Source organism: Gymnodraco acuticeps, unplaced genomic scaffold (assembly GCF_902827175.1).
Source record: "Gymnodraco acuticeps unplaced genomic scaffold, fGymAcu1.1, whole genome shotgun sequence".
NCBI classification, from domain to species: domain Eukaryota; kingdom Metazoa; phylum Chordata; class Actinopteri; order Perciformes; family Bathydraconidae; genus Gymnodraco; species Gymnodraco acuticeps.
In genome coordinates this window covers 1,590,520-1,609,325 of record NW_022990722.1, presented here as the reverse complement: position 1 = coordinate 1,609,325, position 18,806 = coordinate 1,590,520, and the positions used below count along the sequence as shown (strand labels likewise).

At 40.0% G+C, this 18,806-nt stretch overlaps 1 protein-coding gene across 2 annotated transcripts; it reads left to right on the top strand.

Annotated features, from left to right (window-relative positions):
- The first annotated feature begins 23 nt into the window (after nucleotides 1–23).
- kdm1a (lysine (K)-specific demethylase 1a) lies at nucleotides 24–17,071 on the top strand. 2 transcript variants are annotated; one of them, XM_034231713.1, is made up of 22 exons: nucleotides 24–133; nucleotides 1,298–1,349; nucleotides 1,863–2,156; nucleotides 2,793–2,961; nucleotides 3,182–3,315; nucleotides 3,418–3,496; nucleotides 3,608–3,700; nucleotides 3,803–3,909; nucleotides 4,120–4,201; nucleotides 4,603–4,697; nucleotides 5,477–5,494; nucleotides 5,701–5,843; nucleotides 5,975–6,065; nucleotides 10,002–10,136; nucleotides 11,548–11,621; nucleotides 12,223–12,334; nucleotides 12,447–12,579; nucleotides 12,698–12,885; nucleotides 14,507–14,621; nucleotides 14,721–14,848; nucleotides 15,322–15,468; nucleotides 16,042–16,242. In XM_034231713.1, the coding sequence occupies exons 2-22, from the start codon at nucleotides 1,305–1,307 to the stop codon at nucleotides 16,240–16,242; spliced, it is 2,583 nt and encodes an 860-aa protein (XP_034087604.1). In that variant the 5' UTR covers nucleotides 24–133; nucleotides 1,298–1,304. The 2 variants fall into 2 exon arrangements, with proteins under 2 accessions (XP_034087604.1, XP_034087605.1); XM_034231714.1 differs by lacking the exon at nucleotides 24–133 and having other exon boundaries at nucleotides 1,305–1,349; nucleotides 16,042–17,071.
- Nucleotides 17,072–18,806: the final 1,735 nt, after the last annotated feature.

The window sequence follows — 18,806 nt, the reverse complement described above, 5'->3', positions numbered from 1 at the left end:
ACGTTTGTTTTGATCAATCATTTTGTAGGGAGGTATTGGGTAACGTTTTCGGTCGACCAATCACGGAAGAGTTCATTGAAAGGAGTCCTACTACTCTGCCGTCTTTGTGTTGACATTTTCGGAGGACTGAGAGGTAATATTAATAATTTAAATATGTATTGCTTACCTTTACGTTAAAAGCAACGATGATGCATGGTGAAAGGAAGTCTGCCTACCGATTCGTTCAGTTAATAAACGCAAATCTCATCAAAAGCGAAGCCGGTGCTTTGTTTTTCACTAGGTCGCACCTGCTACTGTGCCAGTAGTGCAGCTAGCCATGTCTCATTGTTAGCGGCGTTAGCTAACATGGCATGGTCTCGCAATATAGATGTGAAAAGAGAATCATTAAGAATTGACCAAATCCATGTTTGCAGTACAGCCCTTGTTGGAATCCCATACAAATAAATGTAATCTGTTATTGATCTGTCTTGTATACTAGTCCCTGTCTAGAACAAAACTACCGTTAGCCAACGCTAGCTAACGTTAATAGCTTAGCTAGCATTCTGTTGCTAGCTTTGCAGTTGACTTGCTAGCTAACAAAGTCAATTTGACCAGGACTGATATCTAGCAACTACAAACGCTCTCGGCACAAGATTGATTGATTGATTGATTGAAAAGTTTATTAACAGCTTGTATATTGGGTACAGTACAGTACAGCTCAAAACATACAATTGTTAAGGGGATGCAGACCAGAGAAAGACTTTCGTCTTGTTTACATCAGGGTCCCCCCATTTCCAATTCATCATGTCATTTAAGACATATAAGACATATTTGACATACAGATGGCTTATTTACAATTTACATACAGGTGGTTTTTTACATACAGATTGCTTATTTACAATTTTCATTTTAGATTTCGTTCTAATACATCCTAACCGGACATTTAAGACATACCAAGTCTACAGATGTACAGTTAGTAACAGAGTCTAAAATGCGAGTATATACATAGATGGGGGGGGGAAGCTGTCCATTGAACGACAGGTTGAGATTTGTACCATTACCAGATGACTGTCTTTTTCAAGTTACTAATAAAACACCCGGGTTCATTACGCATTCAGCTTTTTAAAGTTGTTTTCGAGTGAGTAACCTCAATTGGCTGAGTCCTGATAAAGCAATGAGCTACTCCTTTTATCTGATGGTCTTGTTCAGATGATATTTGCTAACCCATTTTCAAACAGGTATCGCTTGATTTCAATGTGATTGTAAAGTTGGTCCTGTTCGTAACCATATTTCTGGTTCTGTCTTCATTTCTTTTTAGTGTTTGAATGGATATTACCAGGTGCCCGGAGAAATGGGTAAAACAGGAAAAGGTTATTATTACCATGGAGCCCTCATTTCATAAATCATGACATTCATACACTGTTAGCTGACGTATCTTTAAACATGTAGTGATGCAAATGTGCCATTTTTGGGGGAAGCATCTCCCAAAGCCAGGGAGTATTTGGTGGTGGTTAGCCTTTTGATGCAGGTGCATTCACTGCCCCGCAAAGCAAGTGACCAGTAGACTTATGGGGTGTAAACAATGTTTAGTGAGTTATTAATTTATGTGAAAACCACTTGTAAGTCAGTGAAATTACCATTTCGTAGGCTTTCACTCACATTTGGGAATGTTTAAAAGGTTCTTTTTTTAAATTTATTTTTTCCAGCACTCAAAGCCTACACTTCATCATTTTCATCTTTTTATAAATAATAGTTTGATGTCTTTTTTAAAAATTTATTTTTGGAAAATTCAAATAAACCGTATCCCTTCAAAAACACAATGTGTGCTGTTGTTTGTTCCATTATGTTTTTTTCCCTAAAAATGTGGTTCCCTCTTTCTTCAGGAGAGGCCTCCAACATCATCTATGATGCTGTCTAGCAAGAAGTCAGATGCTGGCTCCTCTTCCTCTTCCACATCGTCTTCTGCGGGAGCTGCGGGAGCGGAAAGGGTCGGCCTTGCTGATGCCCAGACTGGTCCATCTGTCTCTGCGGCAGGCCCTATGGATGTAAAGAAAAAGGAAAGGTCCTCTCCTAGTGGGGAGCCTGGAGGAGCCCCTGTGCCTCACCAAGCAGGCCCCGGGGGAGCAGAGCAAGACGCAGCTGAAGTTCGCAGAACGAGTCGTCGCAAGCGAGCGAAAGTAAATATCTAAGGGTTCTCCTTCTTCCATGCTGCCAAAACTGATGATGGTGAAAAATGACAATTAAAAAAATAAATAAAAGGGTATTTTATGGCAGTGAAAAATTCATGGTATTGTATTGTATGTACCATTTGTTTGCTTTAAACATAATTTAAACATTACGTGCCATATTGCTATCTACCTAACGTCATAAGTTCCTACTTTCTATATGTGCCCCAGTGGAAATGCACAACAGGTAATTTCTCATCGCTCTTTTCAAAATCATTTATCCCCTCTGCACACAAACTTTTAAATTCTTGATAGGTTCTTTTAACTTGATTATTTATTTATTTATTTATTTATTGTGATGCTATGAACTATTTATCGTGTATATTGGAATGATCCACATCCAGGCTCCCAGGTGTATCTGTGTGCTTTATTCCTGTATGTTCCTGCCTGTGTACATGACATAAGATTCTCATAACCAATTGCCCCTTGCGGGATTAATAAAGTTGTTGATTGATTGATAATCTAATCGGTGTGATATTAATAGTGAATTGTACTTATACCCAGAAAGGTTTTGGGGTGATGTGGGAGCTCACCGACCAATCCATGGCAAAGCCGGTTTTAATGTTGCTTTTATTGTGCCTAACGTAGCAGGTGGAATACCGTGAGATGGACGAAAGCCTGGCCAATCTGTCGGAAGATGAATATTACTCAGAGGAAGAGAGGAATGCCAAGGCAGAGAAAGAGAGGAAGCAAGTAATCCCTCCACCACCTCCACCACCAGAGGAGGAGAACGACAGTGAACCAGAGGAGCCATCTGGTGAGTCTTCAATATGATGCATCATATCAAAGCAGTGGCATAAAACAGAGGAAAGAAACTAAATGTAATAGGCTTTGTTTTTCACAGTCTGATAATTGCCTAGTTTTGGGCTTAATGTAGCAGCTCACCGCATATTATATCTCCATATTTTGGTCCTAAATGAATCCTTAATGACACCTAATGATGTTAATAGTATGGTTATATGTATTTTCTTGTTAAGGTGTAGAAGGGGCTGCTTTCCAGAGCCGTCTTCCTCATGACCGTATGACATCCCAGGAGGCAGCCTGCTTCCCTGACATCATCAGCGGACCCCAGCAGACTCAGAAGGTCTTCCTCTTCATCCGCAACCGAACGGTAAGCACTGGGATAAACGCATGACTAAAAAAAGAAGGACTATGTTATTATGCTTTTAAACCTATGTACTACTTTTTCTTAATTCATCTTAACTTCAAACAGCTCCAACTGTGGCTGGACAACCCTAAAATCCAGCTGACCTTTGAGGCCACTGCACAACAGCTTGAAGCTCCGTACAACAGTGAGTCATTTATATTGGAATTGAATTGTAACTTTTATTTCTCTTTCTTTTTGTAAGAATATTGTTGTTACACATAAATTGAGATTTGATGAGATGTTGCTTTCCTTTCAGGTGATGCTGTGCTGGTCCACAGGATACACAGCTACTTAGAACGGCATGGTCTCGTTAACTTTGGCATTTACAAGAGGGTCAAGCCATTACCCAGTAAGTTCACTCTTGTAAACTAAATCCTTCAGAGACATTGACCTGGGAATGGTCAGTAGTGTAAGAATACCCTCTTAATGTACTCCCTGCTTGTTGTTGCAGCTAAGAAGACCGGGAAGGTTATAGTCATTGGTGGAGGTGTGTCTGGCCTCGCTGCAGCCAGGCAGCTGCAGAGCTTCGGGATGGATGTTACAGTACTGGAGGCCAGGGTAGGTCACCAACAGGGTTTCTATCAATGTTTTATTTCAGGTATTAGGTGGTTTTGTAACATCTTCTTAACAAGCTTTGGTATACATCATTCAATCATTAAAACATTTACTGTATTCTCGCAATTGATCGCATTGTAAGATTGGTGCATAACAAATACAAATGGTTTAACAAGTTGAGTGACCTTTACTATCCTCGCTTTTTCCTTGCAGGACCGTGTTGGAGGCAGAGTGGCAACATTTAGGAAGGGCAATTATGTCGCTGATCTGGGGGCCATGGTGGTGACAGGGCTGGGTAAGATTCTGATATTCTTTTAATTGTAAATACAGAAGTCAATCACAACAGTAACATGCCAAAACTTCCTTAAAATCTAAACAATGACTGTCAAGCTACATTTCTAAGGAAGTCCTTGGTATAGATTGGCAGTCAGAAAAAGTCCCTGATAGTAAGTTAAATACAAATAAATAATAACGGATGTTTACCTTGCATTAAAAGTAAGCCGGTCATTAATTTTCTTATTTTTTACTTTTCCTATAAATCTTCATTATCTAGTGACATATTATTCATGCAAAATAAGAAGCAGTTGCATATTCCTCGAATGCAATTCAACAGTTACTGACACCTACCTGTAGAGGGTGACATTGTCCATGTTTACGTTGTGTCAATGTCAACTGTGTGCTTGTGTGCTTGTTCAGGAGGGAACCCCATGGCAGTGATCAGCAAGCAGGTGAACATGGAGCTGGCCAAGATCAAACAGAAGTGTCCACTGTATGAAGCAAATGGCCAGGCTGTGAGTATAACAACATGTATTTATCAGTTCCATTACACAGCAAAGCTCTTCTGCAGGCTCTCACACTAAGTAGAATCCAGGGATACCTCCTTAGGGGCTAAATATGAACAGACATTGCAAAAATACTTAATTTTCTGATTCCTGAAAAATGTCTGCTTACGACATTGTAGCTATGATCAAACAGCTAACCGCTGGCTTTAGCTGCATTATACATGGTTAACCAGGACCGTGTGTTGTCTACTTCCTTTAAGAGAAGATGTTTACTTATGCACAGTTGTTTCCTCTCGGGATATGAATGCTCTGTGTTTGGGTTTATAGCTATTCTCTAAGCCCTGTCCTGAGGCAGGGATCTGGCTTTACACGAGCCACAAACACACAGAATGACGCGCTCATTTTACCGCTTCCCCATGCGTGTCATCAACCACAGCTTCAGTTCCTGTAAGAGCAGACACCAGATATTGCCTAATGCCATTACATTGAAAATATTCCCCTCACATTTGTGTTCTGTCTGTCAACTGGCAGCCACAGTAGTAGGATGTTTAAGTTCATCTTTGGGGCAAATCCATTGAAGTGGGGACTAGCCGGCAGGGCTCTTGAAGCATCATCATGTGTAACTGGTTTCCTCCTCCGCAGGAAAAGGCAAATTAAATGTTCATGTTTTACTTTTGTGCAAACCCGTTCAAGGTTAAACTGTTGTTTACTGAATATGTTCTCTCTCCCCCCCCCCCCTCTTCCCTCTTCAACCTCCTCCATGGTAATCCTTTGGTGAACTATTCAAGGGTGAACGATGCACAAGTGTAAGTATTGGTCTATTAACATAACACATTTATCACACATTAAAAATGACACGTTGAATTATAGTGATGTATAAATGCCATATCAATATCATTTTTTAAGCTTTATTTGAATCTGGCATGGTTTTCCTTCTGTTCCTTTGTTTATTCATTACTGCTGTCATTAGCGTGACTGATGGATTGTTGTGTGATTATGTGTGTGTGTCCAGGTGCCAAAAGAGAAGGATGAGATGGTGGAGCAGGAGTTCAACAGGTTGCTGGAGGCCACCTCCTTCCTCAGCCACCAGCTGGACTTTAACTTCCTCAACAACAAGCCTGTTTCTTTGGGACAAGCCCTGGAGGTGGTCATCCAGTGAGTATGGTGTTCACTACATGAGCTCACACGGGAGATAGTGATGGGTTTATCCTGTACATTTACCCAAGGAGGACGTTTATACCAATACACAAAAACACTCCAAATGCTAATCTCGTGTGTGTTTTCAGGCTGCAGGAGAAGCATGTCAAAGATGAGCAGATAGAACACTGGAAGAAGATCGTAAAGACTCAGGAAGATCTTCGGGATCAGCTAAACAAGGTGAGCACACGTCCTTGTGTATATAGACATTTTTATTCATTGGGATAAACCCCTTGAGATGCACCATCTCGTTTTCAAGGGGGTCCCGACAATAGCAACAACTTACAGACATACATAAACAAAAAGACAAAATGCAAAACATGACACACAAGACAAACCACATATAGTCTGTTAAGTGAAATTCAAGCAATGCACACAATCATTACAATTTGAGACAGTCGAGCAAATCAGTTTCATCAATATCAGTTAATAACAAGTACAGACCAGTTGAAAGTGAGATAACAATGCATGTTTAAACAAACCCAATGATGCAAGAGTGTGAGGCTGCAGGAGTCCTAAATACATTTCGTAGTAAAGAGGGGAGAAAAAAAGACAATATTCTAATTTTGGGTAAACGGCTATGAGTAGTTTCCATATTTTTCAACTTGAAAATAAACGTTTTCTTTAATCCAACTTAAAGGGAAATCTTCTAAAGTGGTGAATGACTTTATATTTTCCATTGTTTTGTCATTAAGGGATTAAAGGGACTACATTTCACTGTCAAAATGTAATTGCTGTTTACTTTTGGCAAACATCTGTTGGCTGTTATGTCAGCTATGTTTGCGGGATTGATTTGCTAATAAAGCTTAAAGACAGTATGCACTTTTTGTAAATTGCTGCTGACCGTCCTAAAATGCCATTATGAGGAAAAGCAGGCTCATTATATAGAAATGTTTATTGATTGGGATAAACCCTTTGAGATGCACCATCTCGTTTTCAAGGGGGTCCGACAATAGCAACAACTTACAGACATACATAAACAAAAAGACAAAATGCAAAACATGACACACAAGACAAACCACATACAGTCTGTTAAGTAAAATTCAAGCAATGCATACAATCATCACAATTTGAGACAGTCAAGAAAATCAGTTTCATCAATATCAGTTTCATTAATAACAAGTACAGACCAGTTGAAAGTGAGATGACAATGCATGTTTAAACATACCCAATGATGCAAAAGATCTAATAGCAGCAGGTAAAGTATTCCAGTCAGTTGGTGCTTTGAACATGAACGCTCTTCTGCCAATCAATTTTTTTGCAGAGGGGACAGAGAAATAAATCTGAACAGAATGTCTAACTTCATGATTTGGTGAGTAGGGTACAAAATACTGCTTTAAATAAGGGGGATAGTTAAGATAAATGCATTTAAATATCAGCTGAAGCCAATGCATGTGTCTTCTTACATTTAAAGAAGGCCATTTAAGTTGGTTATACATTGTGCAGTGATGTGTACGGAAAGGACAACCAAGAACAAATCTGCATAGTCTATTGTAGGCTATGTTGAGTGGAGCAAGATCTGATTTATGTGCATTTTGGTAGACAACATCACAATAGTCCATAATCGGAAGAATAAGTTGAGAAGCAATTCTCTTTCGGACACTGAGCGTAAAACAATTGCGAGAGCGGTGTAAAACACTGATTCCGTAATTGACTTTTTGTATTACATGCTTTATATGTAGTTTAAATGAAAGTTCAGAGTCTAGCCATACACCAAGATATTTAAAGCTATCAACTTTATGCAGAGAAGTGCCATCCTTACATGTTATTACTACATTAGGTTTGGATTTGAGCTTCTGCCTGGTACCAAAGACCATGGTATAAGATGTTTTGTTAAGCAGTAGTTTATTGTGTGATAGCCAGTCCTGTAAGATATTAAAATCCGATTGAAGAGAGATCTGAATTTGTGAAAAATCTGATTTGGATGTATATATGACAGTGTCATCAGCATAAAGGTGAGTACAACAATTAATGAGACAAGAAGATAAATCATTTATGTAAATAGAGAACAGAAGTGGGCCCAGAGTTGATCCTTGGGGTACACCCTTTTGTTGGATCAACAGGTCAGACTGTTTTCCATTAACAACCACACATTGCTTTCTACTGTGAAGGTACGAGTTAAACCATAACACTGTATTATTAGAAAGGCCAATGCCGTGAAGTTTATCCAAGAGCAGATATCGATCAACGAAATCAAAGGCTTTTGTCAAGTCAATAAAAATGGCACCTGTGAGTTCACCATCATCTGCAGCAGAGTACAAGTCATTCGTACATTTAAGTAGGGCAGTTGTTGTGGAGTGATTAGGCCTGAAACCAGATTGAACCAGAGATACAATATTATAAGTATTGAGATAATGTAAATTATTTTCTCCAAAACTTTGGAAATAGAGCAGATTATAGAGATTGGTCTATAATTATTTGTATCAAGTAAATCACCACCTTTATGCAGTGGAATGATGCGTGCACATTTCCAAATAGTCGGCAACTCACAGGTGGACAAAGACAGGTTGAACAAATCAGCAAGTGGGTACATGAGAATATGGGACGCCAGTTTTATGAACCTGTTTTCTATACCATCGAGTCCTGCACTGCCATCCACTTTTAATTCTGTGATAGCATTATGAACTTCGTGTGGTAGAATTTTCTTAAAAGAAAAAGAACTGTTGCAGTATGAGTTACTATTAGAAATACCAGTCGTCAAATAGGAGTCAGATAGTAGTGTGGAACATACATTAGCGAAATGCTGATTAAATATTTGGGCAATGGATAATGGGTCATGAATTATTGTATCAACAGTTCTTATTTTATTAATAGAATGTTTACCTGATTTATTTAAAATAGATTTAATTTTAGTCCAAAATTGCTTGGGATTCTTAAAGTCCAATGTGAGAGATTCTTTATAGTAGTTGGATTTAGCATTTCGGGTTTTGGTTTTACTCAGATTTCGGAGATGTCTGTATACTTCCCAATCGGCTATAGTTCTTGAATGAAGATATATCGACCATGCTTTATCCCTTTCCCTAAAGAGACTGATGAGTTCAGAATTGATCCAAGGGAGATGTTGACCTTTGACCTTAACCGTTCTCACAGGTGCATGTTTGTTCATGACATCAGTGAGCTCTTTATGCAGAAAATCCCAAGCATCTTGTACAAAAGGTATTAGTTGAAATCTGTCCCAATTAAGGGCAACAACATCATTAATAAATAAATCAACATTCCATTTTTTATATTGTCTGATTTTGACTAGTTTTGGAGGTAGTTTAATTAATTTGATTTTCCATACGCAATAAACAATTGAATGATCGCTGAAGCAATCCGACATGACACCAGCTTTTAAGATTCTGTCAGGGTGTGACACCAGTATCCAGTCAAGCAGAGTTTGGGTTCTAAGAGTGATACGAGTTGGCTCATTAATTAGCTGTTTAACATTTAGACTACTGAAAAGTATTTTCTCTCTATCAGATGATTTATCCAACCAATTTTTATTGAAATCACCAAGCAAGATTATTTCATTTCCGCAGGAAATGGAGTTGATAGTGTCAATTATATGGTTAAAAGACTCTGCAGGTGAAGAAGGTGGCCTATAGATGCTACCAATAGTTAAGCATTTATTTTCATGAAAAATAATTATAGAAGTAGAAGTAGCAATTAGCTCAGTCACAAGGTCAGAGGAGACATAAATAGCCACACCTCCACCCCTGCTGCATCTATCGGATCTGTAAAGCAAATAATTTGTGATTTGTAGTTCACTATCGGAAATGTTACTATTAAGCCAAGTTTCAGAGAGTGTGATGATTTTAGGTTTATGTAGAACAACCCATATCCGAAGTAAATCAATTTTGGGCAATAGGCTCCTGATATTCAAATGAATGATTTTTATACCCTTTAATTCATCCAGTCTGGAAATAATAGCAAATAATGTTCCTGTCACTTGTTACGCATACATGCGATTCATGATTGTAAAGATTGCTAGATTCAACCATTAATGTAAAACAGACATACAAAACATTCAAACACAAAAAGAATAGACAGTTTAAATGTGAGGCTCATCTTTATCTGCGTCGTCTTCTCATGACTTTCTTTCCCTCCGTCTCTTTTCTTTGCTCTCCTTTTTAGATGGTGATCACTAAGGACCGGGTGAAGGAGCTCCATCAGCAGCATAAAGAGGCCAGCGACGTCAAACCCCCCAGAGATATCACAGCTGAGTTCCTGGTGAAGAGCAAGAACCGTGACCTCACCGCAAACTGCAAAGTAAGCTCAAAGACTGTTGCAGAAAGAGAAATGTAAACATTAAAGATTATAAAAAGAAAAGAAAAGGTACAATGAAGATCAAAGACCACCTTACATCTTAACACATATTTAAAAGCTGTAGGAGGTTATACAGACTTGTTACCCAGAACACATTTCTATGATGTTTTCATCACTTTCAGATCGATATTAGGCTGAAAAACATAAAGGAAATGTAGTTTACATCTTATTGAACTGTATTTCTGGTTTTCATAGCTTTCCTTTGGCATAATTTAAACTACTTGAGGGGGAACCATTTTTAAGTGTACCTGTAGGCCCAGTGGTCACCCACCACAATATCCAACACAGAAGCGTTGAATTTGTTCCGAAGATCAACTCTTTTGAAGCAGTATTATAATGTGATGGATGTTTTATGGGCTTCTAGGTCAGGGTGGATGCCTGGCTCTCTAAGTAAACCAGACAGGCTGTGTTTAAGTGGTTTAATGCCTCGGTAGGATGTATTATTAGAGTGAGCGCTGCTGTTTTATTTTTGCTTCAGATAAATCACCTCCACCAATGATACATGTGTGTTTTAGAGGGAGGTTTTAGTTGGTTTAAACACAGCTGTGTCTGAGCTGAATTAGTCTGCGACCCATCCGCTGTGTGAGAAACCACTTCAAGTCTTTGAATCACATGTCTGCGGATGTACACACAGACACACACTTTCAACGAGACAGAATGAACCCTTTTAAGGATGTGTGTGTGTGCTTAAGACATGCATGGCTACACCATATAACAAGATTTAAGGGTGAGTCAGAATGCTTTTGCTGTGCATACTTTCCAGTAGTCTTGCCCTTTGTAATATTTTCCCATGTCAGCTCGCTGGCTTGTAGACGTCATAAGGACGTAACATTTTTTAGACTGGACTCAGTGGAGATGGGGCCTGGCGTTGTAGGTGGTATTACCAGAATTGACTATAGTTTGTATTGTGGCGAAGTGATGAACAGGTTGAGTCAGCCCTCAGTCAAAACAGCTTCTCCTTTCTACATGACCTGAACCCTCTGGGTGCGTACCTACTGCACATACACGCAATGCACGCAGCACACATAGTTAAAGTTCTCACCAGCTCCTGACGTCTGACTACAATTCAGTGTCAGGCGAAATTACATTTTTTTTTAAGGATTGAAATAATTTCAAGTGTATAATAATAAAAAAAGATTAGCATAGTAGTAATATTGTAACATTCAAATCAGTTTGAGTTGAAGTTGACGCAATATACCAGACAATTAACAGGTTTTTTTCTCTCAATTGATTTTTTAATGATTTTTGATGTCCTTAGTTTTCATTGGAATTTAATGTGGAAAATCATATTTCAAGCATCAATGCTACATAGATGTTTTTTTTATATCCGGCTGTGTGTTCTGTCCCTGTGTAGGAGTACGATGAGTTGGTGGAGACGCAGGTGAAGCTGGAGGAGAAGCTGCAGGAGCTCGAGGCCAATCCACCCAGGTAACAAATCCTCCTGAAGTTTCAGCATAATCTCCCGAGCTGCTACTCCTTCTCTTTTTATTTGGTATCATATACGTACTCTATGACAATGCCAGAATGAAATTGATCTTTTCTGTATTTGTTTACTCCTCTTTTCCCTGCATGCAAACACTATTTTGATTAATGGTTAAATCACACTCTTATTTGGTCACAATGTATTAGATAGAAGACTTTATACAAGTTATAAAAATGTACTTAATTGTTATTTATATTTTAAATAATGACATCTTACACTCACAACTATGCTATGCTAAGTGGCTATGTGAAAAGAGCATTGCCTTTTGCCCTGAAGTGAAAATAGTCTTAATGGTTATGGAAGAGAATTGTTTGTTGGAGCCCTGCAGCCCTTAGCAGCAGATGTTTACCTGTGTATCTCCTTTGGGAATTTGCATTTTTTGTTTTGTTTCAAGGTAATGCTATGTGTCCCAGTATGTGTTATTACGTTTGCACCACTTAGAGTTAAGCTCTTTCACCGTGTGCATGATTGAACCTGTCCCTCTGAAGTGTGATTAGCTGTCAGAATACCTCAACGTGTTTCTTTGCATTCTTTTTTTTCCCACAGTGATGTTTACCTGTCATCCAGGGATCGGCAGATCCTAGACTGGCACTTTGCCAACTTGGAGTTTGCCAACGCTACACCCCTCTCCACCCTTTCTCTCAAGCATTGGGATCAGGTATATACATGTCCCCATTTGAAACCTAATAACTGTCCTGAAAACAGTCTTGTATTTCAACGGCCTCTTAAGTTATTGTGCTACCGGTGACAGGTACTTTTTTTCTCCACAGGATGATGACTTTGAGTTCACTGGCAGCCACCTGACTGTAAGGAATGGCTACTCTTGTGTTCCTGTGGCCCTGGCTGAGGGCTTGGACATCAAACTGAACACAGCAGTGCGGCAGGTCCGGTATACGGCCTCTGGTACGTGTTCATCTGCCAAAATGTGGCCACAAGTTTCACTATGGATTTGATATTTGATGTATACAGTATATGGATGTGAAATGTGTGTAAAACTGTTTTTCAAATGTTCTTTCTCCAGGCTGTGAGGTGATAGCAGTCAACACACGCTCCACGACCCAGACCTTCATATACAAGTGTGACGCTGTGCTGTGCACCCTGCCTCTCGGGGTGCTGAAGCAGCAGCCCCCTGCTGTGCAGTTTGTTCCCCCTCTGCCCGAGTGGAAGACAGCTGCTATTCAGAGGATGGGCTTCGGCAACCTCAACAAGGTATGGAGCTTAGAATTTGTCAGACTGAGATCGTTTCCTTAATTTGCTCATTTGAAGTAAATGACAGCATCTCATTCTGATTTGTCGAAATTCTAAATGAGTTAAGATGTCCCTGAACAATCAATAAGTTAGTGCTATAGATTGTAATACTAAACCCCCACACCTACTACAGGAAAATGTGAGCCAAATGTGACGTACCACATTTTGTGCAGACCAGTGCAAAGTCTTGTGAGTCACGCTGTTTCAGTCAGGTTTTACATCATGTAGTGTGCTTCTGGCAGGAGTGAGCATTCTGTTCCTTAGAGTCCTCCTCCTCCTCCTCTTTCTGTTGCAGTGTCCTTATGCTAGGAACTTGACCTTGAGTGGTAGAGGAGGAAAAAAACAACAAGTATTTGGAATTTAGTAGTTTTCTGTGCCTAAGTGATGTTATCTGTGCTCAGACGTAGGATTGAGGGTGGGATGTAAGGGAGCAATTATCAATGTGTAAATGATGGGGGCAATTGAAGCTGGATGGCGTGCAAATGAAAGGTGCTTTTTCCCAGTTTGTGCGTAACCGGATCAGAGTGCTCATTGTGCGTCACTACTGACCCACCAGCTCGCTATCTCTGTTACTGAGCATCATCTGCAGCAGAGTGGTTCATCTCCTAATTCTACTGCAGCACAGAGGAGAATACTGCATTGTTATGCAATCTGAGCTGCTAGTATGCCATCTTTCCTGCAGAGGGCGCTCTCCCATTCACACAGTATAGAGTGGCGAAGTCACGCCCATCTACTTCCGCCCCATGGGACCTTATTTCTGAAAAATGATGTATTGAAGTCAATGGAGAGAGAAAACGTATCTTTCGATCCCGTTTGAATTGTGCCATGAATTACACATATGCTGTTTGTCAATCTTGAAAAGTCATTTCCATGAAAAGTCATTTCCATGAAAAGTCATTTCCATGAAAAGTCATTTCCATGAAAAGTCACAGTTTGTCGTAAAACTGTTGAAATATAAGACTATGAAAAATACGCAACTAGAAAGACTACAAATCCCAGAGTCGCGTACATTAACGTTACACATTACACTCGTGTTACTCACCGAAACCTTGTAAAGCCGGTCCCGCATGCTGGCTCTCACGGAACCGACTAACTCCCCTTGTGTGTATGTACAGTTCTCAACATGGCCAGACTTGTAGTGATTTTCACCTCTTTTAATACTTTTCACTTCATTCTGAAAGAAAGAGGTGAAATGTGCTAACGTGACGGCCATCTTGGTGTTGGTGACGTGTGCGAGACCATAGTTGTAGTTCATTGAGCACAGTTTTGCGACACATTTTTATTTTTTTGACTTGCAAAATCATCTTTTCAATTGACAAACATCATATGTGTAATTCGTTGCACAATTCAAACAGGATCAAAAGATAATATTTCTCTCTCCATTGACTTCAATACATGATTTTTCCAAAATAAGGTCCCATGGAGGTCCACCGGAAGGGGAGGGACTTCGCCTCTCTAAAAACTCATAAAGCCATGGCAGTAAATGGAACTGACATTTACTCCACAGGAAATGAAGCTTCTGATTAAAATCAGCACTGTGATTGTTTTGTGACTCTTTTTTTGTGCTCCCTCCTGTCTGAAGGTGGTGTTGTGTTTTGACCGCGTGTTCTGGGATCCCAGTGTCAACCTGTTCGGTCATGTCGGCTCCACCACAGCAAGTCGGGGCGAACTCTTCCTCTTCTGGAACCTCTACAAAGGTGAGAAATCCCTTTTTTAGCTTTACACTGTAGGGTGTTGTGGCATTAAGATGTATTTCCTGTATATCCGGTAACCAATTGTGCCCTCTGTCTTCTCAGCCCCGATATTACTGGCTCTGATGGCTGGTGAGGCCGCTGGCATCATGGAGAACATCAGCGATGACGTGATCGTTGGACGCTGCCTGGCCATCCTCAAAGGAATATTTGGAAGCAGCGCTGTGCCACAGGTACACATTTGTGCCTCATCTATGAACAGCCTCACACTGCCTAGTATTATCAGTGCATCGCCATTACTATGACATTTGATTGTCTGTCTTTTCTTCACCTTTTACAAGTCCACATACCAATTGTCTATTACCCAAAAGCACACTATTCGAAATAGCTGGAAGTTTTGTTCAAATACAGTTAATTATGTTTGTTGTTTACAGAAAAACAACGGAGAGTTTTATTTTTTATGATCCATCATTAGTGTTTTTTCTGGTTGCATCTTTGGAATGTCAAATCCGTTCTTGAATTGATCGCCATAACCAGCACCACTTTACACAGCAGGCGCATATGGATCCAAACCATGTGTCATTATAAATCATTTGCGTTTCAAATCTGATAAAATCATATGCTTGGAGGCCAGTGTTGCAGCTGTTTACATGTCCCTCTAATATCATGATGGAAACTCCTTTTTGTTGTTTTCTCCTCATTGCAGCCAAAGGAAACCGTGGTCACTCGTTGGCGTGCCGACCCCTGGGCCCGCGGCTCCTACTCGTACGTTGCTGCAGGTTCTTCGGGCAACGACTATGACCTCATGGCACAGCCCATCACGCCTGGCCCTGCGATACCAGGAGCCTCACAGGTGAGCACTCAAACTGCACAGAATCCAGTCACCTAAAATGACAACTCCAAGGAACCATCCTTAAAACAATTAACATGCCTTTCATTTTAATGTTTGATGACGTTTCGGCATTAAGCCTTTGTCAGAAGTAAAAGGTTGGCGTTTGTTTTTAGGTCTTACACGACTATACTATTACAATAAAGGCATTTGAATGGTTTCAAAGAAATTGCCTTTGAGTTTTCTTGTGATTTTGGTGTTTACATTTTACACAATCCTGAGTCTTGAGTTTGTGTTTGGGTAAGAATGTCAGTTTATTGTGTGTGTGAAAGCGAAGGAGAACAGGCACCCCAGCCTGCCCACAATACTCAACCAAACCAAAGCAGAGCTGTTTCTTCTCCACACAAATGTTTTTCCCGCTGTTTTGATGTTGGCATGCTGATTGAGTCATATTTAGGTGTTGGATGATGAGTTCTGGCAGTTGACTACCACACTTTTTCCTCTGTCAACTTCGCCCTTATTTTCTTTTCATCCCTTATTACGTTAGGAACAATCCAACTTAGATCTTAATGTGTTTTTCTTTCTTTTTCCTCTCAGCCTGTTCCTCGTCTCTTCTTCTCCGGAGAGCACACGATCAGGAACTACCCCGCTACAGTTCACGGCGCCCTGCTCAGCGGGCTCCGGGAGGCCGGGCGCATCGCAGATCAGTTCCTGGGTGCCATGTACACACTTCCCCGACAGGCCACTCCCACAACGGCCAGCAACCCTCAGCAGGCTCCGCCCACTCCCAGTGTCTAAAATGTCCTCTCATAGTAACTGCCAACTCTGGCCAACTTAGAGACCAACTTCAACAGTTAATGAGAAAAAAACAAATTCATAGACTGTGGACATTTCTGAACGTGATCCTGGAAGACCCTGACAACACTTAGCATTATTGCATTTGCTCTAGTAATAACACACAGAAATAGTTTTCTGGCTATGATGTGAAATTGAGATTCCTTGTATGGAGTATTTAAGTTCTTAACACTTATTTTGGGATGTTAGTGACTGCTGACATTTCCAGCTAAATATGGAGACAGATTTAACCTTCTACTAAGACTGGGCTATGCTAACGGATGACTAATGAATTCCCATTTTGTTACATAATGATGTAATAACTAATCTATCCTAAATGTTATGTTCCAGTCTTAAAAACCGAAGCATGGCTTTATGTTTGGAGTGATTCAGTGTATTTTATTCCATGTGGAGCATGTCTGCAAAACCCAACATCTATTTATGTGCCCTTGTCTAAATCCTAAATGTACACACAACATTGAGCCAGATATCATATTGTAAAACAGATGACCAACCGAGTAGCACAGTCTCAACCTCAATGCCTTGTCTTGGTTGTCTTAAAACATTGCTATGTACTGTAGCTGTACGCCTCATAAATGTACTTTCTACCACTTAGGTTGCAGAGTGTAGTGAATATAGTTTGTATTAAAAGCTAAAAAATAAAGATATGTTGAGAGAATAGTGAATGTTTTTGTTGCCATAGCGGTTTAAGTATTTTATTATGGCTATCACATACTTTTTTATATTGTCAGTTGTTTTGTTATTAAAAGAAGACAGAAATTGTTTCTTGGTAGCTGCGTGTTCTTTTAAAGTTGTGTGGTTTGTATGCAGATGTTTTATGTTGCAACATGCTTCCTCTCCTATCCCCTGCAGATGTCTAGTTTATGTACTTGCACATGTATGTTCAAAATGATCATGGCTGCTTTGACCCGCCGATGAGCCTCCTTCACTGCAGACCTGGCCCCATCCCAGGGTCTGTGGCACTGTGTGCGTGAGGGACAGATGAGGGTCCCTGGCAGCAGCTCCACATAGTGGGAGATCTGCTGAAGGAGAAAAGCTATGAGCTTCTTTCTGTGAGTTGTATTTCAGGGCTCTGTGCCCCTCTGTTTCCATGCACTCCAGCGTCACAGGACTTGTTTTCCCCCAGAGATGTGGTTATTATTATCGTGACCAAAGGAGATGTTTGATGTAACAACAGTAATTGGAGCTGGGGTTGTGGACTGCGGCACTCGGGTATTTTTCACCTAAACCATAGGCTCAGAGCAGTGTGTTACTGTTGACTAGTGAGGTTATTTTTCATAATAGCCTCAAGCCCACACCAACTGATTACTTTATAGAAAGGCAGAGATGTACCAAGTATGATATGGAGTCCTTTTGATGAGACCACAGCATGTCTGAGCACATCTCGTGTGAATCATGTGTGGAGTGGAATGTACACTAGTACAAACACCTCCCACGTGCTGTTTCACAAGCACATTGGACATCATCCATGACATAAAGACAGAGATGATATGGAGACTACAATGGTTTCATCTTTCAGTATTTTAGCTTTGTTTATCCCCTAAGGGTATGTGATTCCTTTGTAGTTATGTTGCTTTAATATAGCATTTTTAGCCAAATGTTATAGTGTTAGGGTTTGTGTTAGGCTTGAGTTCGCGTAACTTTAATAGTTTGGTTCATGGCTAAATACCTGCAAACTGATGGCAGTCCCATTATATTTGCCTCAGCTGTAGGCCTTGTAAATTAACTCACTTGTGATTGTGGTCATGATCAAAATTACCTGCAAAACATCAGCACATTCCATAACAACATTTCAAACCCCACCTGTTCAAACTGGCATTTTCTTTATTAAATTGTACCCTGTGTCCTTCTATAGTCCATTTCCTGTTTGTCTTGTTTTACCCTGGCTGATACTTCACTAAATCCACTGTTTAAATTGTTCCCTATATTGCCCCTATGCCCTGTAAGGTGTCGTTGGGTGTTATGAAAGGCGCCCCCCAAAATAAATGTATTATTATGTTGGTGTTGTCTTTGTGCACAAATGTTAGCATGCTGCAGTTAGCATTTCGCTTGAATCAGAGTCATTAGCATGGCTGTACTGTAATATTCTAAATTAGCTAAAATTCCATAAAAGTTAACATGCACAAATTATCAAGCAAGCATCACTTCTGATTTTTTTTCCTTAGCTGCAGGCTTGACTGTATGTTTTTCTAACTACTTTATTGGCCTTTATCAAAGTACTTTTTCACTCTTCACAGAAGGAAATGACATGTGTTACTAATAACATTTAAGATGGCTGAGTGAGAGTGACAGTGAAAAATCACACACAACACAGAAGCTGAAATCAAAACAGATAAATGGAATTCATAAATCATCACTTTGATTATTTACACATGTGCTTTTCCTTAAGGACATTATTGGCAGCTTTCTCACTCTTTCCTATGGCACCTGTTGTTGGGTTGATTGTAGGCCTAGTCAGTGATTCCTCTTTCTTGTTTACATTTCTCCATCCTCCTCCTCCACCCGCC